Below are 26,092 nucleotides of genomic sequence, written 5' to 3'. Positions count from 1 at the left end.
ATGAATCATGCCATTGTTAATCCGCTTTACCGGATTTTGCTTTGCTTGTCGGAAGCAGCCAAGGAAGGCTACAAATGGTTATCACATGACTCCAGGCCATTTGCCGAGCACCTGGATTTTGATCACGTGAACACGCGGATGCTGCAATGGTCTTAAAGTGTGAAAACTGATTATAAGTCACTTTTTTCAGTACTGTCGTACTTCAAATTACTGTCAAAATAATTTAATATTTTTAATGACTTGTAATGTCATTTGTGTGTTTGTGCGTGCGTATGTGTGTGTGTTATCTGTCATTGTTTTCAATATGAGCATGACAACTAAGGCGTCTAGTCGATACGGCGCATGCACTCCTGTACTAATTTATCTAATGAAAGTCTGAGATGGTAGGACATACAGGGAAGAAACTAACCTCACAAGCACACATCAGTTTCATTGCATGAAATATTCCATAATTTCATGGAATAATAAATATTCCATAAAATACAAATTGCCTAGCCAACTCAGATAACTCAAGCCATGCCAGGGGAAAGAAAATACACCTATCCTTCATTAGCCTTTCCGGGAGTGACCATCCATCTCACCCTTTTCCATTTTTTAATTTTATTTTTGATTTATTTTATTTGTCAAGCATGTATAAGATAACAGATAAAGGTATAAACATGATTTTGAATACATGAAAAGGATACGAGTAAAAAGGGACATTAAGACAGGGACAGTAGGCACGGTGGTGCGCTTATGCACACCTCTTAGGAATGGGGTGAGATCAACAGTAGAATGTCTTAAGGTTAAAGTTTTGGGGGTTTGGAGAAGAAACCACAGAGTCATCAAGTTATCAAGTTATTGAGTTATCAAGGAAAAGACAATAATCAACGTTATGGAATACCTTCCTGAAAACTATGTACATTATAGCTACAGTATTTTTTCAGTCTATTAATCTAGACACTTTGTCCCCCCCAAAAAGTATATTTTGTCGAACCATTTTTAACAAACCCTTCTATGTGCTTCTACTATGGGCATCACCTTGTTCTTCCCTTGCAAATTCAGTTACACCTTTTCAGCCAGCAGGGGTCGCACGACCCCTTTCGGAATTCAGAACTTCATTCTTTCGCTTCAGGTTCTATTCCCATCGCAACCGGCTGGAGACCGTCAAACCCGCTCTGGCTGCCCGCCCGCCGGGGTCTGCAAACGCCAAGAGCTGCCAGCGTCGCAGACCTCGGGGCTCCTTCGGTTTTTTGTTTTTTTATAGGACTGTTCCCGGCTCAGGATCAATTGCTACGCGGAGACAGAGGAGAAAGGAGAGTCTACAGTTCCGGGCACCTGACGTTTCGCTTAGCGGCCAACAGAGGTCGCAAGAAGCGGAGAGACAGGAGCCCCGGCATGGGCAACTCAGTGGGGAAAGGCAAAGTTGTCCAGCAGGCACCCGAGGAGCAGCGGAATCGCGCCACGCCCTTCGAAGGTGGGGTTGTGCTGGCAGGCGAAGTGGATGCTTACCAGAGCAAAAGAATGAAAAGGGTTAAACTTAAGCTCCGTGGTTTGGTTGGCTTTTTAGCTGGGCGTGGGGTGTGAATTTAGCCACTTCCTTTTGTTTCAGCCGGTTGTGATTAAATCACAGCTGGCATGATGCTTGAAATCAACTGTGGCCTCTATTCACAAGAATAGAGGCCACATGAATGCATGTTGCACAAACTAGCCTGTGCGATTAGTTGATGAGCCAGTGCAGAATTTTGCAAATTGGGTTCAGTAAATTAAAGCCATATTAATCACGGGTAAGCGTTAATAATCATATTAACAAAACACACTGGTGCAATACGACTGGGTGTTTTGTTAATATGATTTATTGGGTTAGAGATTTCCTGTCTTCACTGTGAGTTGTGTTGTGTCGGGGGAGTGTTGCACTGAGGGAGCTCCACCAATCTCATTGTACATAAGTTGTGTACCGAAAATAAAGATTTGATTTTGAATTGAATTGAATTGAATGTGCAAATACACCTCCCATTTTACAGAAGGTGCTTCAAAGCAAGCTGCTTCTTTATTATCCCGCTGCCTCTTAAATAAATGTTTTGGGGATCTGGCTTTTTGCAACGTACACCCCCACCACCTCTGGTCCCTCTGAAAATCTGGCTAAGGAGAAAAAGTTTAGTAGGGAACACTTCTCAGTCTCAAAGCTCTCTGAATCTGTTTCTAATCCAGTGTTGCTTTTTCCTCCCAGCGCTTTTCCTAAAAAAAAATCTGCATTTACAGCTCGAGCCTCTTTTATGGATGATAAACATCAATGTCTTGTAGGTACTCTTTTCTTTATCTTCCTATTTTCTTCTTTCTCCAAAGAGCCCAACAGAACATAAAATATTACTTTTTCACAACAGGTGGAAAAAAACAAGTGGTTTTTTTCTTGATCACAAAGATCAAGAGTTTTAGAGCTGATCAAATGATGTTCACGTTGGAATTTCTCCCCACTCTTTCCCCATCCCCCATTCTCAGGGTTTGCAGCTTAGCCTAGAGCAGGGTTCCCCAACCTTGGCAACTTTAAGCCTGGAGGACTTCAACTCCCAGAATACTGGAATTCTGGGAGTTGAAGTCCACCAGGCTTAAAGTTGCCAAGGTTGGGGACCTCTGGCCTAGAGCACAGATTTAGAAGGAAGAAAATCTCAGAAGGCCGCTTAGAAAGTAAGGCGATTGAATTTAATAAACACAGTAACACACTTGGGAGGTAAAAAGGTAGAAAGACAGGTACCTTTCTTTCTTCCCAAATGCATCTGCTGTACTCAAAGCAACAGCACCCTAGTTAGAGACTTGATAGCTACGGTATGGAAGCAATGCAGCATGCCAAGATCAAAAAGTGAGGTGCACATGCTGCCGTGTTAGAAACTGTTATATATGTCTCATTAATCAAGGCTGGTGCTTTAGTAACTTAGTCTGTTTCATGACTAAGGCAGGACCTGCCATCTGAGGTTTCTAAGGACCAAGGTTTGTAATCTACCACAAACTTTGGGTATCAACAGTGGTTTCAAATCTGCTATTGTTTTGTGTTCAGGCAATTTAGCAACCCACATACTGTGTTTAAAAAGCCATGCCATGTGGTTACTTTGGTGTGTGCCTATGTGTTGGCAGCAAACATGCCTCTCAATCAATCTTTTTAGTGCGTATGATGATTCTCCATTGAATAAACAGCAAAATATAATACTTTTGTTTAGTGGTGCAAAACTCAGTAGGCCTCCTAAAGGTAAACGACCTGCCCATTCATTCATCTGATCCTTCCCTCCAAGCTTATTTAGACCTATGGATGAACACACCTTGAGCCTGGTCATTAATTGGTATGGGGCTTTGCTGTTGCTCAGGTATATTCTGTTTCTGGTGTTCCTCTGATCTACTCTGTTAAAAAAAAGATGCCCAGGTAAACTGGCATGATTTGTTTCTAACAATCTCGTACTACCTCTTGTTAATTGTAGCATGCAGACATGCTGTTTGATGGTCTGAGGATGTCACCTGGTATAGATGTCAAGCTGAAAAGTCCGTGGTTTCCTGGAATTTATTTCTCCTTCCTAAACACAATATTTGCTCTTCTCCAACACGCTGAGACCTTACCAGACTTCCAGTTCTCAAAGTTTGCCAACAGTTTACCTACTCTGCTGAATTTCTTTACTATCATAAAATATAATTCCTTTGGCTCCAGAGATTAAATTTATGTACATTATCTAACCCACCTATGAGCACCTTTGTTTATCCTAAATTCCAGTTCCCTCATTCACTCAGCAAGTTAATGATGCCAGGGTGTAATTTTTCTTCTGGCAGGAGACAAAAAAACAAACAAACCCCAGTGGTCCTTGATTTACAACCGCAATTGGGATAGGAATTTCCATTGTAAGTCGCTGCAGTCATAAGTTGAATTGGACCTGGTTTTATTGCAATTTTTACAGTGGTGGTTAAGCAAATCTAGCTTCTCCGATGGGCATTTTTGGCCTTATTTTTGTTGGAAATCAGCAAACAAATGTCACAAATTGTGACCACATGACCACAGGAGACTGTACCCAGTTGCAAGCACGTGCCCATTGGGGTGATGCAATGGTCATAAAAGTGAGTACAGTTCATCAGTTACATTTTCCCAAGACCTTTATAGCTGTGAATGATTGTTAAACAAACAGTTGTAAATTGAGGATAACCTGTAGGATTAAGAAATTCAGTCTTTTCCCTGTAGTGCATTGCCAACTCACCCCTTTCTTCTTTGTTTTTCTTTCTGTTTCTAACATACCCAAAAAATCTTCTTTTGTTCTTTTTGTTCTTTCATAAGCTTCCATTCATTCTGAGCATTAGCATTTGTGACTCAATTTCTGCAGATCTTATATTTTTCTTTAATGCCGTATGTCTCCTTGACGTGCCTCCCTGCATGCCTTTCTTTTTCTTCATCATTTTGGAGAGCTGTATGTGGTGTGAACCTTTTGCCCCATAAATTGGTAATACATCACTAAGTCCATACATCACACTAAGCTAATTTTTGAGTGGTCCTTGGTGCTCTCTGAGGTTGGTTGTTTTCTTGCAGATGTTTTATTACCCAAACTAGGTAACATCATCAGTGCTCGTCTGCAACGAAACACTGAAACATCTGCAAGAAGACAACCAAGCTCAAAGAGCACCAAAGACTCCTAATTTCAACCCTGAGCTACAAATATTCTCCTTTATTGAAGCCATTTTTAAAAAACAAATGTGTGACATGTGAATCCAACCACTTTCTATAGTTTCTTTTTAGTGCTGAAGTGGCAAAGTAAAGGGGCAAAGGGCAAAGGGCATTTGTCTTACAACTGAACTGTTTCTAATAGCACAAGTCTACTTGCCCAAGTATTCCCAACGTATAAGAGAGGTATGTGTGCTCCAAGTTCTTCTATGTTCCAATGACTGGCAACCAAAAAGCAGGAAGGACCAAAGGGTACCATATCAAACGTTTTGCAGCAAAACAAGCAGGGATGATTCACCAGCTGTGCGCTCTTGTGCCACATTCAATATAAGAGAAAAGCCAATAGAATTTTTGCTTAGAGGAAAATAATTCTGAACTCCAGACATGAAGATCGGTCCTAAATGTGATATGTAAGACTGTGCCAGTTATATTTAGAGATTTTATAACCATATTTGTAATTTTGTTATTGGGCTATGCCCATGCGATTTTCAGTTTTTTAAAGATTTGGATTGGGTCCAGGTAAATAAAACTTGGATTAGCAAATATTGATACCTTGGTCTAGTGGTTTAGCCACCAGGCTAGAAACCAGGAGATTGTGAATTCTGTCTAGTCTTGCCCTAGTCATGACAGCTGGCTGGGTGACTTTGGACCAGTCAGTCTCTTTCAGCCCAGACCATCTCACAAAGTTGTGGTTGTGGGGAAAAGAGGAAGAGGAAGGAATATTAGATATGGTTGCTGCCATTATTTATAAAAGTAATGAATAGGATAGGATAGGATAGGATAGGATAGGATAGGATAGGATAGGATAGGATAGGATAGGATAGGATAGAGTAGAGTAGAGTAGAATAGAATAGAATAGAATAGAATAGAATAGAATAGAATAGAATAGAATAGAATAGAATAGAATAGAATAGGTGTGATTAGACACACAAGGAATTTGTCTCCGGTGCATAAATTCTCATGTACATACAAACAACAAAGTGACATAATCATAAGATACCAATAGGAGAAGGTAACTGGAAAGATGAGAAGGATAATAGTAATACAGTCCTACTACATGGGTAAATATCCTTAGGCATAAGACAGTGCTGTGCTGTGGGAATTAGGTGTTCAGCAGAGTGATGACATGGGGGGGAGAAACTGCGTTTGTGTCTAATGGTTTTGGCATGCAATGCCCTATAAGTAGCGTCCTGAGGTAAGAAATTGAAACAGTTTATGTCCAGGATGTGAGGGGTCTGCAGTTTTTTTCTTGGCCTTCCTTCTGACCCTGCAATATACAGGTCGCAATTGTTTTTCCTGCAGTCCTAACTATCTATTGGAATCGGTACTTATCCTGTTTAGTTGTTGTGCCGAACCAGACAGTTACAGAAGTACAAATGACAGACTCAATAATTCCCCTGTAGAACACTACCAGCAGCATAACAGCAGGATACAAACAAATAAGCAAATATGTTCTGCCTATTTGTCAAATTAGTCCTCTGAGGTTTGACTTTTGTGTCTATTACTAACAATGTGCCATTTTGTAACTGCTAGATTTTTTTTTTGTTTCCTTCCCTGAAAGGAGTTTTCAGATTTTTTTAAAGGAAATTCCTTGGAAAAGGAAGGGATTTTTTTTCCATGTCAGCATTTAAGTGCTGCCTCAAGAAGGAAGCATGAAAGTGCAAAGAGCAGAATTTTGTCCTCCTAATTTGAACAGAAAATGGCTATAATTTAGGCATGTTTATGTCAGTAGGTGCTAGATAAATAAGTCCTAATGTACCAAGCAACAGGAGATAGAAAATTGGCATAAAATATTCTTTTGTTCTGATTCAAAACACAGTCATATGCAGATGCTGTCAAGAAACCTTTTGCATAGAGAGCATTCGACTTTTCCCATACGGTGCAAAGCACAGAGGATACAACAGTGGCAATGAGGAATCAAGTGAGTGCAGATAAAAAAGAAGCGGAGCCTTTATTTTATGAATGAAAAGAGGCAGCTGGATTGCAACAACATAGCTCGGGTATTATTTTGAAAGTATGACAGATGTAATTGGGTAATTTTCAGATTTAAAACAAAAAGGCACTTAATAAATACTCTGTAATTATTCTTTCTAATTACAATAATTAGAAATAATTATTATTTGCTAAATAAAATAATTAATTTTATTTATTTAAATAGTAAATAAATAGTAAACTACTTGGCATTGTCCTGTGCATTTGAGTTAAAACTCTGTGCCAACAGGGTACTTGCAGGCTATACATTGCATAGAATATCTAAGATCAATTGTTCTGCTGCTTATTTACCCTTTAATTTTAAAGTAGGTAAGAGACAATTACCAATGTCAGGAGCATCAATATTAATCTTGTCACTTCTCCACTTGGCATCCTGGGTTTGTTGTGTATGTCAGTGTGGGATTTAGGCCAGATTTCCTTGACCCTGATTATCAGAATGACCACTAGGGGGCACCCAAAGATGCTTCTACTGTCTTTCCACATTTAAATAAGTGAGCTAATACACTAAACCATATAACAAAAGACCATTGATTTCAGGATCCAAAAATCATCCAACCGCTGTTGAACATTTTGAAGGAGAGAACTAGACTTCTTTTCTTAGATTTAATAGTAGCTTAATAGTAAGCGGGCAAAAGTGTAAGTCAAACCAGGAACAGGATATTTAGTGGGAAGAAAAATTACAATCACCTCACGAGTGTTATTACTCAAAATCACAGCTAGCCTCACTATTGCCCTCTTTTGATACAAAACATGAAATTGTATATTTAAAAAAAAAGCCCCAAATAGCAGACCTTCTATGTTAAAATATAATGAAGTTCAACACTTCTCATCTAAGTCTCAATTGCCTGACGTAGTCACGCATCAAGATTTGAAAGCTCACATTTTCAGCTTCCGCAACTGCAAAATTTGCTGTCACTCTGGTTGCGGAAATCCACAAATGGTTTCAGGTACCGATTCAATAGACTAAATCTACAAGTAATAATTTTCCTTGACTCTAAATCTGATCTACCTAGGTATTTACCCAATCAGAACACCAGTTGTTTCAAAGAAACAAAACTGAGCGTATTCTGGAAAAACTGGATTTATTTGGCTGGATCTTGTTCTACCGCTAGGAATGTGTAATTTAGATTGTGAATACTGATAGAAATGTCTCAAGGTTAAAACCTAATTTCTTTAGGTGCACAAAAACAACTCAATTAACTTTAATTGGGGCTGCATAAACCAAATTCCTGTATACCTGTCAGAAGAGAAGCCAGTGGCGACTTTATGGTAATGCTCAGCTGGCTATGATTAATGCATCAAGCTTGTATTGTGGTGTTTGGGCCTAAGGGATACATGATACTTTCTGGAAAATGCCCTCATTGTGACATCAAGCTATATTACAATATCTGCTCTGAAAAACTATCTACGATTTTCATCCTTTTCCTCTTTTGCAGCCACATTAATAACAGTTTTTTCTTAATAACCAGCACAAAGAACGGTCACAAAACATGTAAAACCCACAATCTAAATAACAATATGTTTAACTTCTTGTCTTCCATCTGATTGTGGACAAACATTTGATAATTTTATCCAACTACATTTCTAGGCTTAACTACATTGCACATCCTGAAATATGGGAGACCAAATGCACTCAAATTATGTGAACCTGGACTAAATCTTCCCTTTCAATAGATAATCAAAATCTTCATTTGTAATTTCGATTTTAAGTAGAAAAGCAGATATATTAATGAGAAAAGAAAAGAATTTCAGAAGCTCAGGTATGGGGAAGGGTGTAACAAGGTGGTATAACCCACCCCTTTCATTAAAAGCATGATGTCATCTATCAGATCATCCAATGCACAACCTACTTCCTGCATTGAAATAGGACTGCATAGTGGTGGCCTAGTGGTGAAGATGCTCGCTTCCCACTTGGGAGGTTGAGAGTTCAATCCTAGGTCACCGTAGATGTTTCTTTCCTAGGGTGCAAAGAAAAAAAAATGTGGTACAAATGCCATGTAGACATCCGGGAGGGCATCCAGCCAGCCAGTAAATGCTCGCTCCATCCAGTTGCCCCGGCTCTACCTCGAATATCCCTGTAAAAAGGGATATTTTACATGTCTCCAATAAGACATGTCATAAAAACAGTTTTATTGCTCTAGCTGTATTTTTCCATGTAATGCTGCAAATGTCTTTCCAGAAATATCTACAACCTCATAGTTGTAGACTTTACATTATTTAAAAAAAAAAATTAAAACATCCATATCCTTCATACCAAAAATTTTAGCCCACCTCATGTCGTTATCTACTTTTTGGGGCCTTTTACTCCTAGTAATGTTAGATATAGTTCCATAGCACTGACATTTAGCCTATCTTTAACTTTTTTTTCTTACTTTTTTTTGCTGATTAAATTCCCATACTGTGGGTGTTATTCTGAATAAAATCCTCCATTCTGGTTTTACAGAAGCAGAAAATAATGCATTTAAACAAACTCTCCCATGCCTTGGCTAGAGTCACTTTAATTAGTAGAATTTTTTTAATTTGCAGTGAGAGTTAATAGTAAAGTTCCTTGATACTTAGGCTTTCCTAATCCCTCCATATTCCATATATTTTTGGACTTCTCAATCAGTAATTCTAAAAACAGCTGTTGCAATACATCTGGATGGTATCAAATTCAGGAAAAGAGCTGTAATCTAGTTTATTAGAATAATAATATTCGTTTTTCTTGCAGCCACCAAAAATACTACTCAGAAGGCATTCCAAATTCATGGCAAAGGAAAAAATGTGGAGGCTGCTATTAATAAGAAAGATTGGAAATTAGCGATCCAGACACTCATTGATGAAAACAATGTCATGATTTTCAGCAATACCACTTGCGAATTCTGTGCAAAGGTAATGCATTTGTTTTCAGATGCAAAGATGCAGAATGTGTATCTAAATCGTGTGTGTGTGTGTGTGTGTGTGTGTGTGTGTGTGTGTGTGTGTGTGTGTGTGTGAACTATGGCCCTTTTATGATTTGTGGACTTCAACTCCCAGAATTCACAACCCAACCTTGCTGGCTCAGGAATTCTGGGAGTTGAAGTTCACAAGTCATAAAAGGGCCATAAGTCTGTAGAAATTCCCAATCACCCGGGTCATGGTTGTCCTAAAGGTGCTTTTTCAGGAGGCAACTGGACTTTCTTGGTTTTTTTTTTGAAGACATTTCTTTTCTCATCCAAAAAGCTTCTTCAGCTCTGACAGGATAGTGAAGAATGGAAGGATTTATATTCCTTGCAGGCAGTTAGAAATTTGCATCCTTTTAGAGGGTCTTTGAAGCACTTGGAGGTTTATCTGTGTCCTGGGTCACCTGAGTAATACTCCTGGTTCCTGTAGTCTGCAATTTTTTTCCTCTGGAAATCCATTCCTACTCCCACACCATTCAAAGGGTGTTCATTCCAAATTGTATAGCCAAAAGTCTGTAGAGATTCTCAGTCATCCAGGTCATGGTTGTCCCAAAGGTGCTTTTTCAGGAGGCAACTGGACTTCAAAAGAAAAAACAAGGAAGTCCAGTTGCCTCCTGAAGAAGCACTTTTGGGATAAAAGGGCCATAGTTCCCCACCTCTGATTTAAATGAAACACTAGAGAATGCTGGCAATTCATTGCCTTGATACTGAGTTGGTAAAACATGGACTGTCCGTGGCAGCTTTTTTTGTTTCTCTGTTCTTGTTATATAATCTTTCCAAATCTGTTATTGTTCAGATCTATAAGTCAGCAGTTTTTCACAATTTCTTAGCAGCTCTTCTGCCTAGCATTGGCCATCTTGGTAAGAAAGTTATGATAATGACATTTACTCACACTAAACATGGGCTCTTTAATGGCTTATTCTGGCAAGTGGTAACTAATTGTCGCCTATTTTATCCAGGCATATTGGCTGCAATATGAAGATTAAATAGTCTGAAAAGGGAAACAGTTTAAACTAAAGAGTCGCCTTGTGGGCAGATAGGTGGCAAACAAATCTAATAAATAAATAAAATATATTTTTTTCTGCTTTAATTCTACTGAACAAATCTAAGTGCAAGCTGTAGCTTTTCTGAATCTCTTGTATAGATCTCAGTGAAATCTATTTCATAAAGATGGAAATTGCACTACAGGTAGTCTTTGACTTACTGTACGATCACAATTGAGCCCAAAACTTCTATTTCTAAGCAAGACCGTTGTTAAGTGAGTTTACTCTCATTTGACCACTTTTCCTGCCATAGTTTTTAAGTGAATCGTTGCAAATGTTATATCAGTAAAACGGTTTTTAAATGAACCTGAATTCCCCATTGACTTTGCTTGCCAGAAAGTCACAAAAGGTGATCGCATAACCCTAGGACACAGCAATTGTCATAAATACCTGTCAATTGCCAAGTGTCACATGACCACAGGGATACTGCAATGGTCAGAAGTGTGAAAAAATCATAAGTCGTTTTTGTCAGTGCCATTGTAACTTTGAACAGTCACTGAACGAATGGCTATAGGTTGAAGATTATCAGGAAGGAAAAATACTTTCATTCGCTTATTAAATTAATAAGAAAGATCCAATGAATATGGGAGATGTTTTTTAAGCAGTATACAATTAGACTGTACCACCAGTCATTTTCATCTATTTATTTTATTTCACTAAAATGGGTGGAATTCCAGTTTAATTACTTTAGACGAGACCCATAAATTAGATTTATGTGTGTTTTCATTTATTTCAGTGATTGTATCTCTGCCTTTAAACCCAACCCTAAAACTGCAATCTGCTGAGCTAAACATCTTCACTTTAATTCAAATTAACTGAATATATTTTAAATAAAACCCTACATTCTCAGTGCTATTTATGCTGATCCAACTCAAGTGACTGGGAAAGAAACAACTCGGGGACCACCAACCCGCTTGAACAGACTGCCTGCCTTAATCTGAGAATGAAAAAGACAATATGAAAGGATCAATTACTAGAAAAGAAATTTCATGATTTCAATGTCAATGCATAGGCAAAAGGCCACTCCCTTCTTTGCGAGTCTATGATAATTCGCCACAGCCAACTTACTGTTGCCAACTCACTGTAGGACAAAAGTTACGCTAATATTAAAGAAAGAGTCGAATAGAATCATTAAAGAAAGGATGCAAAAAGAGGGACAGAATGAAATATGAATGACAAAAATTAAAATATTTTTAAATTTTATTTTAAATAATTATATAGAATTATTAAATTTCCCCACAGCAGGTTGGCCCACAGTGAGTTGGTTATGGTGAATTATCCTGCAGCAAGTTGGCCATGGCAATTTGGCCACAGTGAGTTGGCTTTGGCAAGTTGTCCCATTCCACCTCTTTCCATATGACATTCAATTGATGGCATTCAATGGCTACCCACATGTGGCTCTGAGTGCCCTTACTTGGAGGGCCCTGTGTGGCATTCAAAAGTATTAGATATGGCCACCAAGGATGCAGTACCATCCTTCACACGCATCTCAGAAGCCAAACATGATCCCTAGTAAAAGTTGTGGATTTTGTTATTCTAAACAGCATGCTCACAGAATTTTCTTTATTAAACCTATGCCACAGTATCTTAAAATATCAAAACAGGTTTTAAAAGAAAGATACTATGTTCATCATTTTCAAAGCTATATTTAAGCAATATCTTTAGTTAGTAAACTTGAATGGTATACAGACTTTTGAGTTCTATTTAACACTTCATCAGGAAAAATGGTACAAGAGAAGAAATTGCTGTTGTTCTCATTGTATATTGATTATAATATTAACCTGCAAAATGGGAGGGTATGTTTTAAAAATTCTAGTTGCTAATCATAATGAAATGTTGTGTTTTATGTAGGTGAAGGATCTGTTCAAGTCCATGGGTGTTTCTTATTTCGTTCTTGAACTTGACCAAATTGGTAAGGTTATTCATATTCAAATATCATTATACTTAAATAAAAATTTATGTCCTAATATCCTCCATATACGTTAGATTGTCCTCTTCCATAAAAAATTCTTGTTTAATATATTTTGAAGGCCACCACATTGAAAAAAGGAATGTAAATGAAACACTAAGGCCAGACTGCACATTTTTCTCAAACTGAAGGATTAATTTTTCATTCAAAGTGAGAATGATGAGCATTCAAGACATACAGACCTGAGTTATGCATCATGGTAGGTCATCTGACTTAAAAATGGTTAGTGGAACAAGATGAATTCATCTGGATTCATATAAAAGGCAAGCTATTAAGTATAATAACTGGGTTCAGACAACATGTTAAGTCAAAATTAAACACAGTAAATCACTATGATTTAGCCTGATAAGCCAGCCTAACTATATGGGAGAAGCTAATTTTCTAGCTGTTGCTGTGCTACAACATTCAGACGACAGCCAAAAGGGCCATTAGTGAAAAATGCTGAAAGTTGTACTTCAGCATCATCTGTTGAGCCAATATGTTTATACAAAGGGGTAATCTTTTTCAAGATTTTTGGGATAAAGAGATGGTGTTATTCCTCTTGTAACTGTTTATGGTTAAAAAGATAAGTTTAAAGAAGTGAACTTTAACTTCTTACTAAAATCAAGAGAGTGTTCCTTTTACAATAATATTCCTTTTTGGGTGGTTTGAAGCTAAAAGAGAAAAGGGAAGAAAGAGAATGAGAGAGAGAAAGCGGTATCCAGGGGCCAAGCAAGTGTGATGCAGTAATACATGCAGTTAAGAAAAACAGTTTTTTTTTGTTTGCTTCTGAGAGGGAATTAGATTGAGCATTCAGACAATATAATGGTATGTGGGAATGACCTTGGAGAGAGAAGGAAGAGCCATAGACCAGGCCAGGGGTGTCAAACGCAAACCCTGTGGGCCAGATCCGGCCTGCAGGGTGCTTAGATCTGGCCTGTGGGGCTGCCCTGGAAACAGTGAAGGACTGGCCCGTGGTGTCTCTGCCAGCAAAAACGGAGCTCGGGGGGCCACATGCCGCCCCCTAAGCTCTATTTTCACTGGCAGAGGGCTGCAGGAGGCTGTTGCAGCTGAAAACGGACATCGAGCTGGCTGTGGCCACTCCCCCTAAACCCACTGGGACCCTCCCTGGTTTCTTGAACCGAAGAGGCCATGGAGGAGAAATATCCTCTTAGCCTTGCAAGTTTTTGCTAATGTTACCTTATAATAAAGATACATACTGTAGCTAGTATTTCTGGGTGTGCTTCTTGTCTGAACTACGTCTCAAGGTTGACAGACAGGAGCAAATGGGTTCATTAAGTCATCTTCACACTGTCCAGTGCCATCTTAAAAATTACATCACCAAAAAAAGGAATTTTTTTTTAAATTAAAAAAATATTGCATATAGGTAATCCTCGATGTACGGCTTTTAGTGACCAAAATTACAACGAACAAAATGACTTTGACCATTTTTCACATTCACAACCATTGCAGCATTCCCCTGGTCACATGATTAAATCCAGACACTTGGAAACTGACATGTATTTATGACAGTTGCATTGGGGTCATGTGATCACCGTTTATAACCTTCCTAACTGGTTTCTGACAAGTAAAGTCAATTGTGGGGTGGGGGGGAGCCAGATTCACTTAATGATTCATTTAAGTGTCTTGCTTAGCAACAGACATTTTGGCCTCGATTTAGGTTATAAGTTGAAGACTACCTGTATTGGCAATAGAATGTTTTGTTGGTCAGAAGGCCATATGTGGAGGGCCAGCTAGGCCCTCATCTTCTGAAGAGAAGGAAATCTACTCTTTGAGAAAAACATGGGAGAAAGTTCCTTTCTTATGGGCCTTCGGTTTAATGCTAGTTCAGAAAGGGAGGAGTCTCCTCTGAGGAACAAATGACTATTTAAGCCAGTGGTCCCCAAACTTGGCAGCTTTAAGACTTGTGGACTTCAACTCCCAGAATTCTCCAGCCAGCTGGAGGCAGAATTCTGGGAGTTGAAGTCCACAAGTCTTAAAGCCGCCAAGTTTGAAGACCTCTGATTTAAGCAGTGACTCAGGTAGCATGACTGCCTTGTTGAACTCTTCCGGCATAGCAGTTTTGGTGGCATGACATTCAGGCTGAGATTACTTCTTTGGCTTTTGACCTGATATAGTGAAGAAACTGGTTGAGGACTCATGATATTAGGCCAAGTTCCAGCCTTAGCCTTGAAGGTGCCTCATGCAAGCCCAGGGTGCTATAATTAGATGCTGTGCTAATTACAGACAGTCTGAGCAGGATTAGTGAGGTGGTGGTAGTGGTGGTGGTATGGTTTTAATGCTGACTATATATATAAAAAATGTGCCAGCTTTTTCCTTATATGGCTTTCCCTCCATTTTATCTTCCGATTGCCAATCTAGTGCTCTTTGAATGTATTGAATTACTAATTTGATTATCCATGCAGGCTAAAAAGTTGAAAGAAGTTGATGGCCAGAACATGTGGAGGTGAACGCAACCAGATACAAGTGATCAATCAGAGGCTCAAAACCAGTTTATGTTTTAGAATAGGAACTAGACAATTAAGGTTATCAAATAACCAGTAGACCTTTATACGATCTCTTAAACCTGAGGACATCATCTTGCAAATAGTAGTTGCTAGAGGTACTAGGTAGGATACCATGCTTAAGGTCTGTGTGTGATCTTCTTCAGCCATTTGATCCAGGAGGATCTTCTTATAGTTTTAAAAACTTTTGTTGTAAAGGCTGAAGTTCAGCTACCTATTTTTGGTTCAAAGACCTTTCCTAGTAAATGGAATTGAGAACAGAAATAGGAAGTACAGTACAGAAATTGCTCAATTGTTCCAAAGTGCTAATATTACGAGGCAGGAAATGCCTTAAAGGGAAAAGAATTCACATACAGCAGGACAGAAACACACTTCTTTAGTGAGCACCTTTGTTAAATTATTTTTGCATTGTCATGCTGCCACTGGCAGTTTGCACAATGCGTAGGGGTGGCACTGTGAAAATTCCACACTAGGCTGTTACAGCATTTCTACACAGGCACATATTTTATGGGGAGAGGTGGAACATTTTATTTAAAGTTGTTTCACAGGAAGGATCTTCAGATAAATATATATATATGTGTGTGTGTGTGTGTGTGTGTGTGTGTGTAGGTCTTTGGTTATTCGGGTTTTCTCCCGCGTAAAATATATATATACATACTTCTAAGAAGGATTTAAAATCCAGGCCGTTGAAATGGCTTTAGACATAAAGCCTTAGTTTTGTTACTGTTGTCGTTGTATTTATCAGAAAAAATTAGTGTACTTTTTAAAAGATATGTGTGCATGTGTGTGTGTGTATGAATGACATTATTACAGTCTCACAAAATGTTATTAACTTCTTATTTAGTAACTAGTATGCTGATGAAATAGGATTGGGTTGTTAATATGATTTATTGGGTTAGGGATTTTCTGTCTTCACTGTGAATTGTATTGTGTTGGGGAGCGGTGCGCTGAGGGAGCTCAATCAATCTCATTGCACATATGTTATGCATTGACAATAAAGATTTGAATTTGAATTTGAAACTAGTTATACATCTCTAAACTGGCCTGAACATTTGATTGCTGTCAAGATCTCTTCCTAGTGCCCGAAGGCTGTGAGGGTCAGGATCAGGGGTATCAAACTCGCGTTGTCATGGTGGCATCACATGAGATATTTGACTTTTCCCCCCTTTACTAAACTGGGTGTGGGCGTGGCCAGCATGTGACACATCTGGCCCACGGGCCACGAGTTTGACACCCCTGGTCTGGATAAAGGAGAAAAAGCTTCAGCTCAATCCTGGCAAGACTTGAGTGGCTGTGGATTTTAAGGTTCCCTGGTTCTCAGGATTTTCCATCTTTAACTCTGCCTGGGGATGTATAAGTAGTCCTTGGCTTACAACAGTTCATGTAGTGATGGTTGGAAATTACAACAGCACTGAAAAAAGTGATCGTTTTTCACACTTATGACCATTGCAGCATCCCCATAATCATGTGATCAAAATTAAGATACTTGACAACGGATTCATATTTGTGATGGTTGCTGTATTCTGGGGTCATGTGATCCCCTTTTGTGACCTTCTGACAAGCAGTGAAGCCAGATTCACTTAACAACCGTGTGACTAATTTAACTACTGCTGTAGTTCATTTAACAATAAAGGTCATAAAATTGGGCAAGAAAGGTCGTAAATGGGGACAAAACTCACTTAACTGTCTCACTTAGCAACTTTTAGAGTTGCTAAGAAATTTTGGACTCTATTGTGGTCGTAAATCAAGGACTCCTTTTATAACTTTGTACACTGTTTTAGGGTCCTCCTGAATCTCAGCTCCTGCTCAATGTATATAAATATACTAATGAGGTGATTTTAAATATTAAAGATGTCATTGTGATGTTGAATTATATACTAAAACTTTGGAATCTGATTTTATCAGGAATTATGGCTGTATTGTGCTGGAGGTGGAGGTGGAAGTAGCTAAAGGAATTGTATTGAGATATGGGAAAAGTTAACATTATTCCAGATGTTAAGGAATGGCTTTTAGAAATGCATGACTTACCTAGCTTGGAAAGGGCAACATTTCCTATTAATCAAAGAATAAATCTATATGCACTAAATCTATATGCACTATTTGCCAAAGCTTTTATGATACTTTTCTATCATTTTCACCATATATTTTGCATTGATTGTACTATAATATTAAATGGTATAAATTAGTAAGCCCGTGATTATTCATATGTTTAATATCTAATTTTAATAACTACGTTTTTAATATAAATTTTATTGAGCTTTTTCTTTTCATTTTTTAAAATCCTTTTAAAAACCTCTCTGGGAGAGGACTGCATATTTTTTTTTCATTTTAAAGATTATTATATTTAGCTGTGGTTTTTTTATCTTCTGGAAATATTCTGTATTTTATAAAATACAATGAACATTACAAAACCAGGCAAATCCTGAAGACCTGGCTGTTTCCCCAGGGATTTGGATCAGGTGATTAGATGAGCTTTGCTGTGCTTTTTTCCCCTGTGAGTCTAGTTATTCTTTGTCTTTGGATGCCTGAGGTTATGTCATGGGGTTTGTTTGTGCGTGCATGTGTGTGTATGTGTGTGTTTTTAATCCTTGTATGTGAGCCAGTGACTTGTATGAGATGGGAGTCTTTATAAATTGTTTAAATAAACTAAATAAACAAATAACAGCATACCACCATCCTTAGCCCAGCATGTCTTTTGATGATACAAAGAAGGTTACCTCTCTCATCCACAATTATATTCTGGAAGAGGCCAGCTTTATTACAGCTTTATAGAATTCTTTATTGGCCAAGTGTGATTGGACACACAAGGAATTTGTCTTTGGGGCATATGCTCTCAGTGTACATAAAAAGACAAGATACATTCATCAAAAACCATAAGGTACAACACTTAATGATAGTCATAGGGTACAAATAAGCAATCAAATCATACTAGGAAACAATCAATATCAATATAAATTGTAAGGATACAAGCAACAAAGTTACAGTCATGCAGTCATAAGTAGGAGGAGATGGGTGATGGGAACGATGAGAAGATTAATAGTAATAGTAATGCAGACTTAGTGAATAATTTGACAGTGTTGAGGGAATTATTGGTTTAGCAGGGTAATGACATTCGGGGAAAAAAACTGTCCTTGTGTCTAGTTGTTCTGGTGTGCAGTGCTCTATAGCGTCGCTTTGAGGGTAGGAGTTGAAACAGTTTATATCCATGATGTGAGGGGACTGTAAATATTTTCACAGCCCTCTTTTTGACTCGTGCAGTATACAGGTCTTCAATGGAAGGCATGTTGATAGCCATTATTTTTTCTGCAGTTCTAATTATCCTTTGCAAAACCAAACCAGACAGTTATAGAAGTGCAGATGACGGACTCAATTATGACGGTGCATTAAATAGCAACACCTGGAAGCCAGGATTTCCGGAGTCCTGGTTAACTGACTTTGGGTCATAGCAGAAAGGTCTGGAAGGCAACATTGATACTAAATACTGATGTTGCCTTCCCCAAGAGTGGCACACCCTCTGTCTCCCACCATATCTCCCTCTATCCATCCCCATCCTAGTATTAGCTTGCTGCCCCTTCTCACCACTCCCCAATCTCCCCCAACCCTAGCTGTTCCACCCTCATTGCCAAAGGCTCCATCATCCCATCCAACATATCAACCGTGCCGTCAGAGATGGGCACCAAACTCAGGCTTCTGCCTTGCCCTCAGTACTCCTTATGCGTAAACTAAGAAGTGCTGAGTAGCGCCAGCTACTTTATCACTCTCTTCCAAGAACTTGCATCAAGTTAACAACCCTAACCAAAATAGAAAAAGGGAACTGAATGGATTTTGTTACTCTGCAAGATGGAACAAAAGAACCAGGTGTAGATATCGTTAAGATTGGCAAAAGGGCTACACAATCCTGGTCAGATTAAGCCAAAATAATGCAAAAGTATCCCAGCAAACCAAAAAGAACAAGACAAAATCCCAAATTACACCAAGGATAGTATACAGATTATATGCTGGCTCTTTCTTCAAAAATTTAAAAGCCTACATTATTTTTTTTCCTGCCATCATATACTAGTTAAAACGCCCTAGTTATAAGGCAGAGAGTTGAAAAACCCACAATTTACTGTAGGTGCAAAGGAGAAGTATGCTTTTATGTGAGAATTACGTGATACCCCAGACGTTGGGCAGTCTGGAATACTGAGAGCTGTACTCATTTTGCAATTGCTATACATATGCCACTGAAATTTGGGGGTGGGTGGGAAATTGCCAGTGGGTTTTTTAAAAAGAAAAAATAAGAGTGGAAATGAATGTGTTAAACATCCCTTTAGCCCCGTCTCTATCTTTCAATATGAACGCCTCTAAATTGTTCAATCCTGCTGCATACAAACACAGCTAGCATTGCAGATCAGTTCACTTGGTGATGTTAAACAAACCGAGAGTTTTTAGCTTTCAGTTGACAAATGGAACTCATTTAAAACTGTTCTACCTTGCCAGCTTGCACTACAGTAAGAATGATTGAGCTAATGACTGTGGAATGCTTTAAGTTTAAAGCTTAAACACACATGGAATGTCGCTATCTATCTATCCAGGGGTTTCGGTAGGGAGGGATTAAAAAATGATGCCCCCCTCCACCTTGCATTTGAAGCCTGACCATTTTTACCTGTAGTGCAATGAAGAAAAGGGACTGAGGCTTGGATCTCATGGCTGTGACTGCCATCCTGACGTTTTTGACCTTCTATGCACCTGTCATTTCACAATGCACTGAGAGAATTGCAATAATAATAATAATAATAATAATAATAATAATAATAATAATAATAATAATAATAATAATAATAATAATAATAATAATGGAAATGTGAATAACAACAACATAATAATGATTATGTGAACCAAAATACAAAAAAATTGCTGCAGGCTGTGAAAACAGAGAACATTATAAAAACAACAGAAACAAAGGCAGAATATAAGGAAAAACAGCTGGATGACAGATTAAATAGATGGTAAACCAAAGCTTTGCATGGACAGCACTTGAAAAACATTGAAGAAAAATGTGATGACAACTTTACATGGGCATGGCTTAAGATGGGAACCATCAAGAAAGAAACGAAAGGTTTAATACTCGCTGTTCAAGAACAAGCACTACAAACTAATGCCATGAAAGCAAAGATACAAAAATCCACCGACAATCCAAACTGCCGACTTTGCAACAACAAAGTCAAAACTGTTTCACATTTAATATGTGAATGCACAAAATCGCACAAATTGATTACAAAGCTGGACACAACCGAGTTGCTAAATTAATCCACTGGTCATTATGTAAAAAATACAACTTACCTGTCTCCAAAAGTCACGGGAACATAAAGTGGAAAAAGTTATAGAAAATGAGAAGGTGAAGATCTTGTGGGACTTTCAAATATAGACGGATTGTCACTTGGAACACAACACGCCAGATATCACAGTTGTCGAAAACCGAAACATACAATTTATTGACATCGCGGTTATAAGGCATGCTAAAGGTTACCCAACTATTAACTGACTTGGTGATAATTTTTGTATATCTAATTTTTTTCTGTGTGTTTCACTTTTCTTCTTTATACTATAACTGCTATTCTAATATCAAAATCTTCATAAAAGTTATTACATTATATTCTTGATTAAATCATCTTTCCATTGATATATAATTTTATGGTACTACTAAAAACAAAGTGGTGTTACCCTGTTTCCCTGAAAATAAGACCCAACTGGAAAATAAGACCTAGCATGATTTTTCAGGATGCTTGTAATATAAGCCCTACCTCCAAAATAAGCCTCAGTTAAGATTGTCAGCAAGATGGGTGCATTTAGTACCATATTTTCCCCAAAATAAGACCTAACCAGAAAATAAGCCCTTTTGGAGCAAAAATTAACATAAGACCCGGTTTTATTTTCGGGGAAACACAGTATTAGTTAGTTTTAGAAAATACACGTTTCCCAAAAGGTTTCTACAATTTTGGCCACTACTGTAACTGTATGTTTCTTCTTTCTTATATTTAAAGGATAAATGAAGTTGTGTCCTTTTGGAGCTTACTACTGTATAAGAGTTGTTGGTCTTTTTTGTTTTGTTTTGTTTTTTTGCTTTTTCATACAGCTGCTGGCAGAGCTGGCCCAGTTCAAAACAAAATAGCAGTTCAAAACAGAATAGCAGTTCAAAACAGAATAGCATGATTAAAAACCTTCAAACAGTGCAGTGTTTATATACCTGTGTGTCTTCCTCTGTTCTGCAATTTCAGGAAGGTGGCAGAAAATTGCTTAATTAAAACAAGTTCATTGAGTGTATAAATATTTGCCAGTTGTAAAACTGTTTACATAATGTGAAGCTTTATATGTTTCCCATCTCCTGACTTAGCCACCGGTAGTTGAAATTAACTTCCTTTTAGCAATTTGAAGTTAAAAATCACTCTATAGATGAAATTGATTTAGTTGTGGATCTCATATAAAAGTTCCAGTTGTAGAAAATAATTTTATAAACAATAACTCAGATGAAGAATACTATCAACACAATGATTTTCTTCATTAGACGCATACACATATATCCAGCAGATTAAACTGAGATTAAGCCACAGGAGAAACAGCCCCTGTAGCAAGGGAAAAAAATATCACAGGACCTCATTCCTAGTTTAAGAGTCTTGAGTTTTCTTAAAGAAATGGAGCCAAGGAAAAAAGATTTTCTATTTGGCACATCCTGTACTGGGGGATAAACAGTCACAAACAATCCATTCACTAGAAGCCAGCTGGTAAGGTTTTCTTCCTGACATTTCCGTGATCTACCCCACCCTGTAATCTACCCCAACCTTATTACTTTTACCCCTTTGTCTGGTTAGATTGCATCACCCAGAGTGTTTGCTTTCTGTAAATAGCTGTTGGACCTGAAAGCATTGTTAGAAAATGAAAGGTATGCTAGAAGCTTATTTTATTTTTTACATTCGTAATTAAAGAGAGGAATAAATATAAATTCATCAACAAAGCATCCTCCTCCTATCATCTATGATACATCATCCGGGTGGAGATGTCCGTGTGTGAGTCCACGGGTGTCCGAGTGTGTGTGTGTGTAAAAGTTAAGATGTTAGCCACAAAATTCTGATTGACAAACGTAGTTGGGGGCTGGACTTCAACAGTTTGATTTCAGCTTCCATTTTAACTTTTAACCCTCTCTGGATGTCCCAAAGGCATATTTGGTGTTCAGGATTATTCCATAATGCTAACTAACTAATGCCAGCATATTCCAAGGTATATATTCCCTTTAATACATTTTATACTGCTGTTCATCTTTGTATCCAGGATAACGTATAATTAATTTGTACATTATTTCTCTCTCTGCCAGCCTCCCGTGCATCAGCTGGGAGGGCTGCATGGACAATTGGCAGTACAGGTAGTCCTCGACTTATGACCACAGTTGAGCCCAAAATTTATGTTGCTAAGTGAGAATTCGTTAACTGAGTTTTGCCCCATTTTACAACCTTTCTTGCCATGGTTGTTAAGTGAATCATTGCAGTTGTTAATAACATCGTTGTTAAACGAATCTGGATTCCCTATTGACTTTGCTTGTCAGAAGGTCACAAAAGCTGATCGCCTGATCCCTGGACCCTGCAGCTTCATAAATTATGAACCAGATGCCAAGTATCCGAATTTTGATCACATGACCGTGGGGATGCTGCATGGTCGTAAGTGTGAAGAACAGTCATAAGTCCCTTTTTTCAGTCCATTGTAACTCTGAACAGTCACTAAATGAACTGTTCTAAGTCGAGGACTACCTATAGTTATTTACCCTTAGCAAACCATGCTGTCTGATCACAGCCATTGCTTTATTGCCGATTATTTTGGTGCCAGCATGCCTGACTGTTACCTCTCTTTCAACATCTCACAATCTGCATCTTTTTGGTCTTGCCCTTTCTTCAATAAAACTGTTAGTATTAAAATAACGCTTCTATAGAAATGATATTTTTCTATGATCTTTACTGTCAGTTATTTTTGTCCTTTTGAAGTTATTTTCTTTGACGGCACACTTTTTGTTAATTTTGGTACATAGTGTTTTGTATATACAGTTAGTTGTTGGTCAGAAACTTAACATATTATATGAACTCAGCCAACTGCAGCTCATTCAAAAAATCATGGTAACCCACAACTTGTCATATGACAGGAACACATGCATCATTCTAAGCTATAAATAATTCCCTCAACACTGTCAAACTATTTACTAAATCTGCACTACTATTAATCTTCTCATCGTTTCCATCACCAATCTCTTTCCACTTATGACTGTATGACTGTAACTTTGTTACTGGCAATCCTTATGATTTATATTGATATATTGACCATCATTTGTGTTGTAAATGTTGTTCCTTGATGAATGTATCTTTTCTTTTATGTACACTGAGAGCATATGCACCAAGACAAATTCCTTGTGCGTCCAATCACACTTGGCCAATAAAAAAAAATTCTATTCTATTCTATTCTATTCTATTCTATTCTATTCTATTCTATTCTATTCTATTCTATTCTAATGTACTTTGTCTTATTTTGGCTTAGTGTGTTGAATGAACACAGCCTCTATACTCTTCTGCTAGGAAAACATTCTGATTTCATAGTATTTTGTTAGGAGGAGAAAATGCCAAACTTCAAGCTCTGTCCAAAGAGATTAACATCCCAAATCCTCAAGAGAATATTTTTAAAAATGTGTCTTTTTTATGCCAGATAGAAATTGACCAAATTGCACATTCCAGCTTTGGCCAACTGAGGACTGCCTTGAACTGTTGGAATCCATTTCCCATAACTCTGAGACATACTGGCTGGGGATTATGTGCTTTGCACTCCAAATCACGCCTAGCATATGCTGTACTAAAGGTTGCATTTCTGTACCCGTTTCCTTGAAACGAACGGGCCGCGCCTTCTTGAACTCAAAGGGTACCGCTTCCGAACGGCCGGTGGGAGCGCAGAATTGCAGGTGGAAATGTCTACTATAGGATGACGCGTACATTGCTGGGGCTTCTGCAATTGCCCCAAAGCACAAAGTACAGTCTTGAAATCTGAAGTTAGGATATCAGATTTGTGACGTGAAGCGAGGAGGGGGGGAAAAATCACAACAAAAACCAGCAAGTCATGCTTACTGGCGAGTGACTCACGGACCCTTTTAAGCAATTTACCAAGAATCGCGCCCGGCGTTGGGCGTCCGGAGTCCCGCCTTCTCCCGGCGGGGCCTCTATCGTTTAATCCATAAAAAGGCGGAGCTCCCAGCCGGCGCGTTTCTTCCTCTCTCGTCTGATTTTTGTCTTGCAGAACATGGGCATCAACTGAGAAACGCGCTCTTTGAACTCACGATGGAGCCTTCTTTGCCTGCCGTGTTTGTCCGAAAGCAGTATGTAGGCGGCTACGACCGGACTGTGAAGGTAGGGAACCAAATGTGCGCCGGTGATTTAGTGGTGCGGGGCGAGTTGGCTCTCTCCTCCGAACATGGGGTTTTCCAGATGTTCTGGGGCGACAACTCCCGTTTATAGCACGCTGGATTGAGATATTGAAATAAAACGATCGGATGGGGGGCGGGGAGGGAGCAGCTTGCTTAATGCTGTGTGCATTCTAGCCGAACTAAGTCTCAGGCATCCCTCGTTGATTTCGGGGTCATTTTCTTCCGCTTTTCCTTGAGGGTACGGGTCCAATTGAACTCCATGGGACTTCTGATAGGAGTTCAGAGAGAGGTGGCTTTCCCTCTCCTGCCAATCTGCTTTGATGATCTGCCCTCTCCAAAGGATCTGCCCTCTGGCTCTCCCATGGAGATTGTAATCAGATTCAATCTGTAATCAGTCACAGATCTTTGGACACTTGATGCTGTAGCTTAGAAACTCTGCAGGCATTTTGGGTGCAGGGTAGGGGAAATGTACAGGCTTTCAAACCTTTTGCAAAGTAAATTGGTTGCTGATGCCACATCTGTACACATAAGTTCTGAGAGAACCGAAGGCATAAGTAATGAGGGAAACAGGTTGATAGCAATTTGAGTTTCAGGAGGATGTGCAACAACACTGGGCTGTCCGAGATTTTGAAGGGGCTAAAAGGTTGCATTACACGTTAATTGGTTAGGATGCTCTAATATTACTTTGTCCTTATTTTGAGTCCTCATGTCAAGCTTGGGTCCATTCATTCTTTTGCACAAAGCCTGAGCTTTTTAATAAAATGCGTTAGTCCGAAAAGCTGCTACTATACTTCTGGGTTTTTTTAATGGTACATAGTATTTGCATATCTTAAAATGTCCCATTCCATTTCATGTCTTAATAAAAATACTGCTAAACTACACAGTTCATACTTGGTCTATAAATTGGCTTGTAGTTGTGTGTGTGTATGGGGGGGGGGGAAAGGGAGGAGCACATTTATGTATACTTTATAATTCATGCAGCAAACACAACTGCCTTGGTCTTTAGTATAATGAATTTCAGGTGCATTTTCCTTAGTGCATCAATCTTAACATTAACTGCAAATCATTAGGATTCTTAGCCTATACCCTGGCACCATCTGCCTTCAAAAGTGCAGTACATGTACCTTCATACCTCCAATCCCACAGGACTTCTAACATTGCCCAAGCATCCCTTATACACTTACCCACAAATGCATTAAACAACCACCCTGGCCTTATTCCTTACTGTGATTGATCAGTTGCTAAGTCGTGTCTGACTCTTCGCAAACCCATGGACCCTCCTCCATTGTCTCCCAAAGTTTGCCCAAATTCATGTTTGTTGACTTGATGATACCATCTAACCGTCTTCTGCCGTCCACTTTTCTATTTGCTTCCACTTTTTCCCAACATCAGGGTCTTTTCCATTGAGTCGTCTCTTCTCATTTGGTGGCCACAGTATTTGAGCTTCAGCTTCCCTGCTTAGTACCGATCAATTTATAACACATCTTGTTTATTCTCACTCATGCTTTACTCCCATTGTATACTTCTGTATCCCATTCAACAGCCAACCTTGATTCTATGTTCGTGCATA

The 26,092-nt window shown here is 38.6% G+C and overlaps 2 protein-coding genes across 2 annotated transcripts in view; both read left to right on the top strand.

Annotated features, from left to right (window-relative positions):
- The first annotated feature begins 1,265 nt into the window (after positions 1–1,265).
- Positions 1,266–12,720, top strand: LOC131202573 (thioredoxin reductase 1, cytoplasmic-like). Its single transcript, XM_058191678.1, has 4 exons — positions 1,266–1,456; positions 9,369–9,529; positions 12,474–12,534; positions 12,653–12,720. The coding sequence occupies exons 1-4, from the start codon at positions 1,378–1,380 to the stop codon at positions 12,718–12,720; spliced, it is 369 nt and encodes a 122-aa protein (XP_058047661.1). The 5' UTR covers positions 1,266–1,377.
- Positions 12,721–24,310: 11,590 nt separating this feature from the next.
- Positions 24,311–26,092, top strand: part of LOC131202220 (thioredoxin reductase 1, cytoplasmic-like) — a 41,815-nt gene continuing 40,033 nt past the window's right edge. Inside the window, exon 1 of the mRNA XM_058190993.1 lies at positions 24,311–24,505. Coding sequence (XP_058046976.1) covers positions 24,437–24,505 — 69 coding nt within the window. The 5' untranslated portion in view covers positions 24,311–24,436. The remainder of the gene's footprint in view (positions 24,506–26,092) is intronic.

This window comes from Ahaetulla prasina, chromosome 7, assembly GCF_028640845.1.
Source record: "Ahaetulla prasina isolate Xishuangbanna chromosome 7, ASM2864084v1, whole genome shotgun sequence".
Lineage (NCBI taxonomy): Eukaryota > Metazoa > Chordata > Lepidosauria > Squamata > Colubridae > Ahaetulla > Ahaetulla prasina.
The sequence above is the reverse complement of the archived record's forward strand: the minus strand, read 5'-3'. Positions and strand labels throughout refer to the sequence as shown.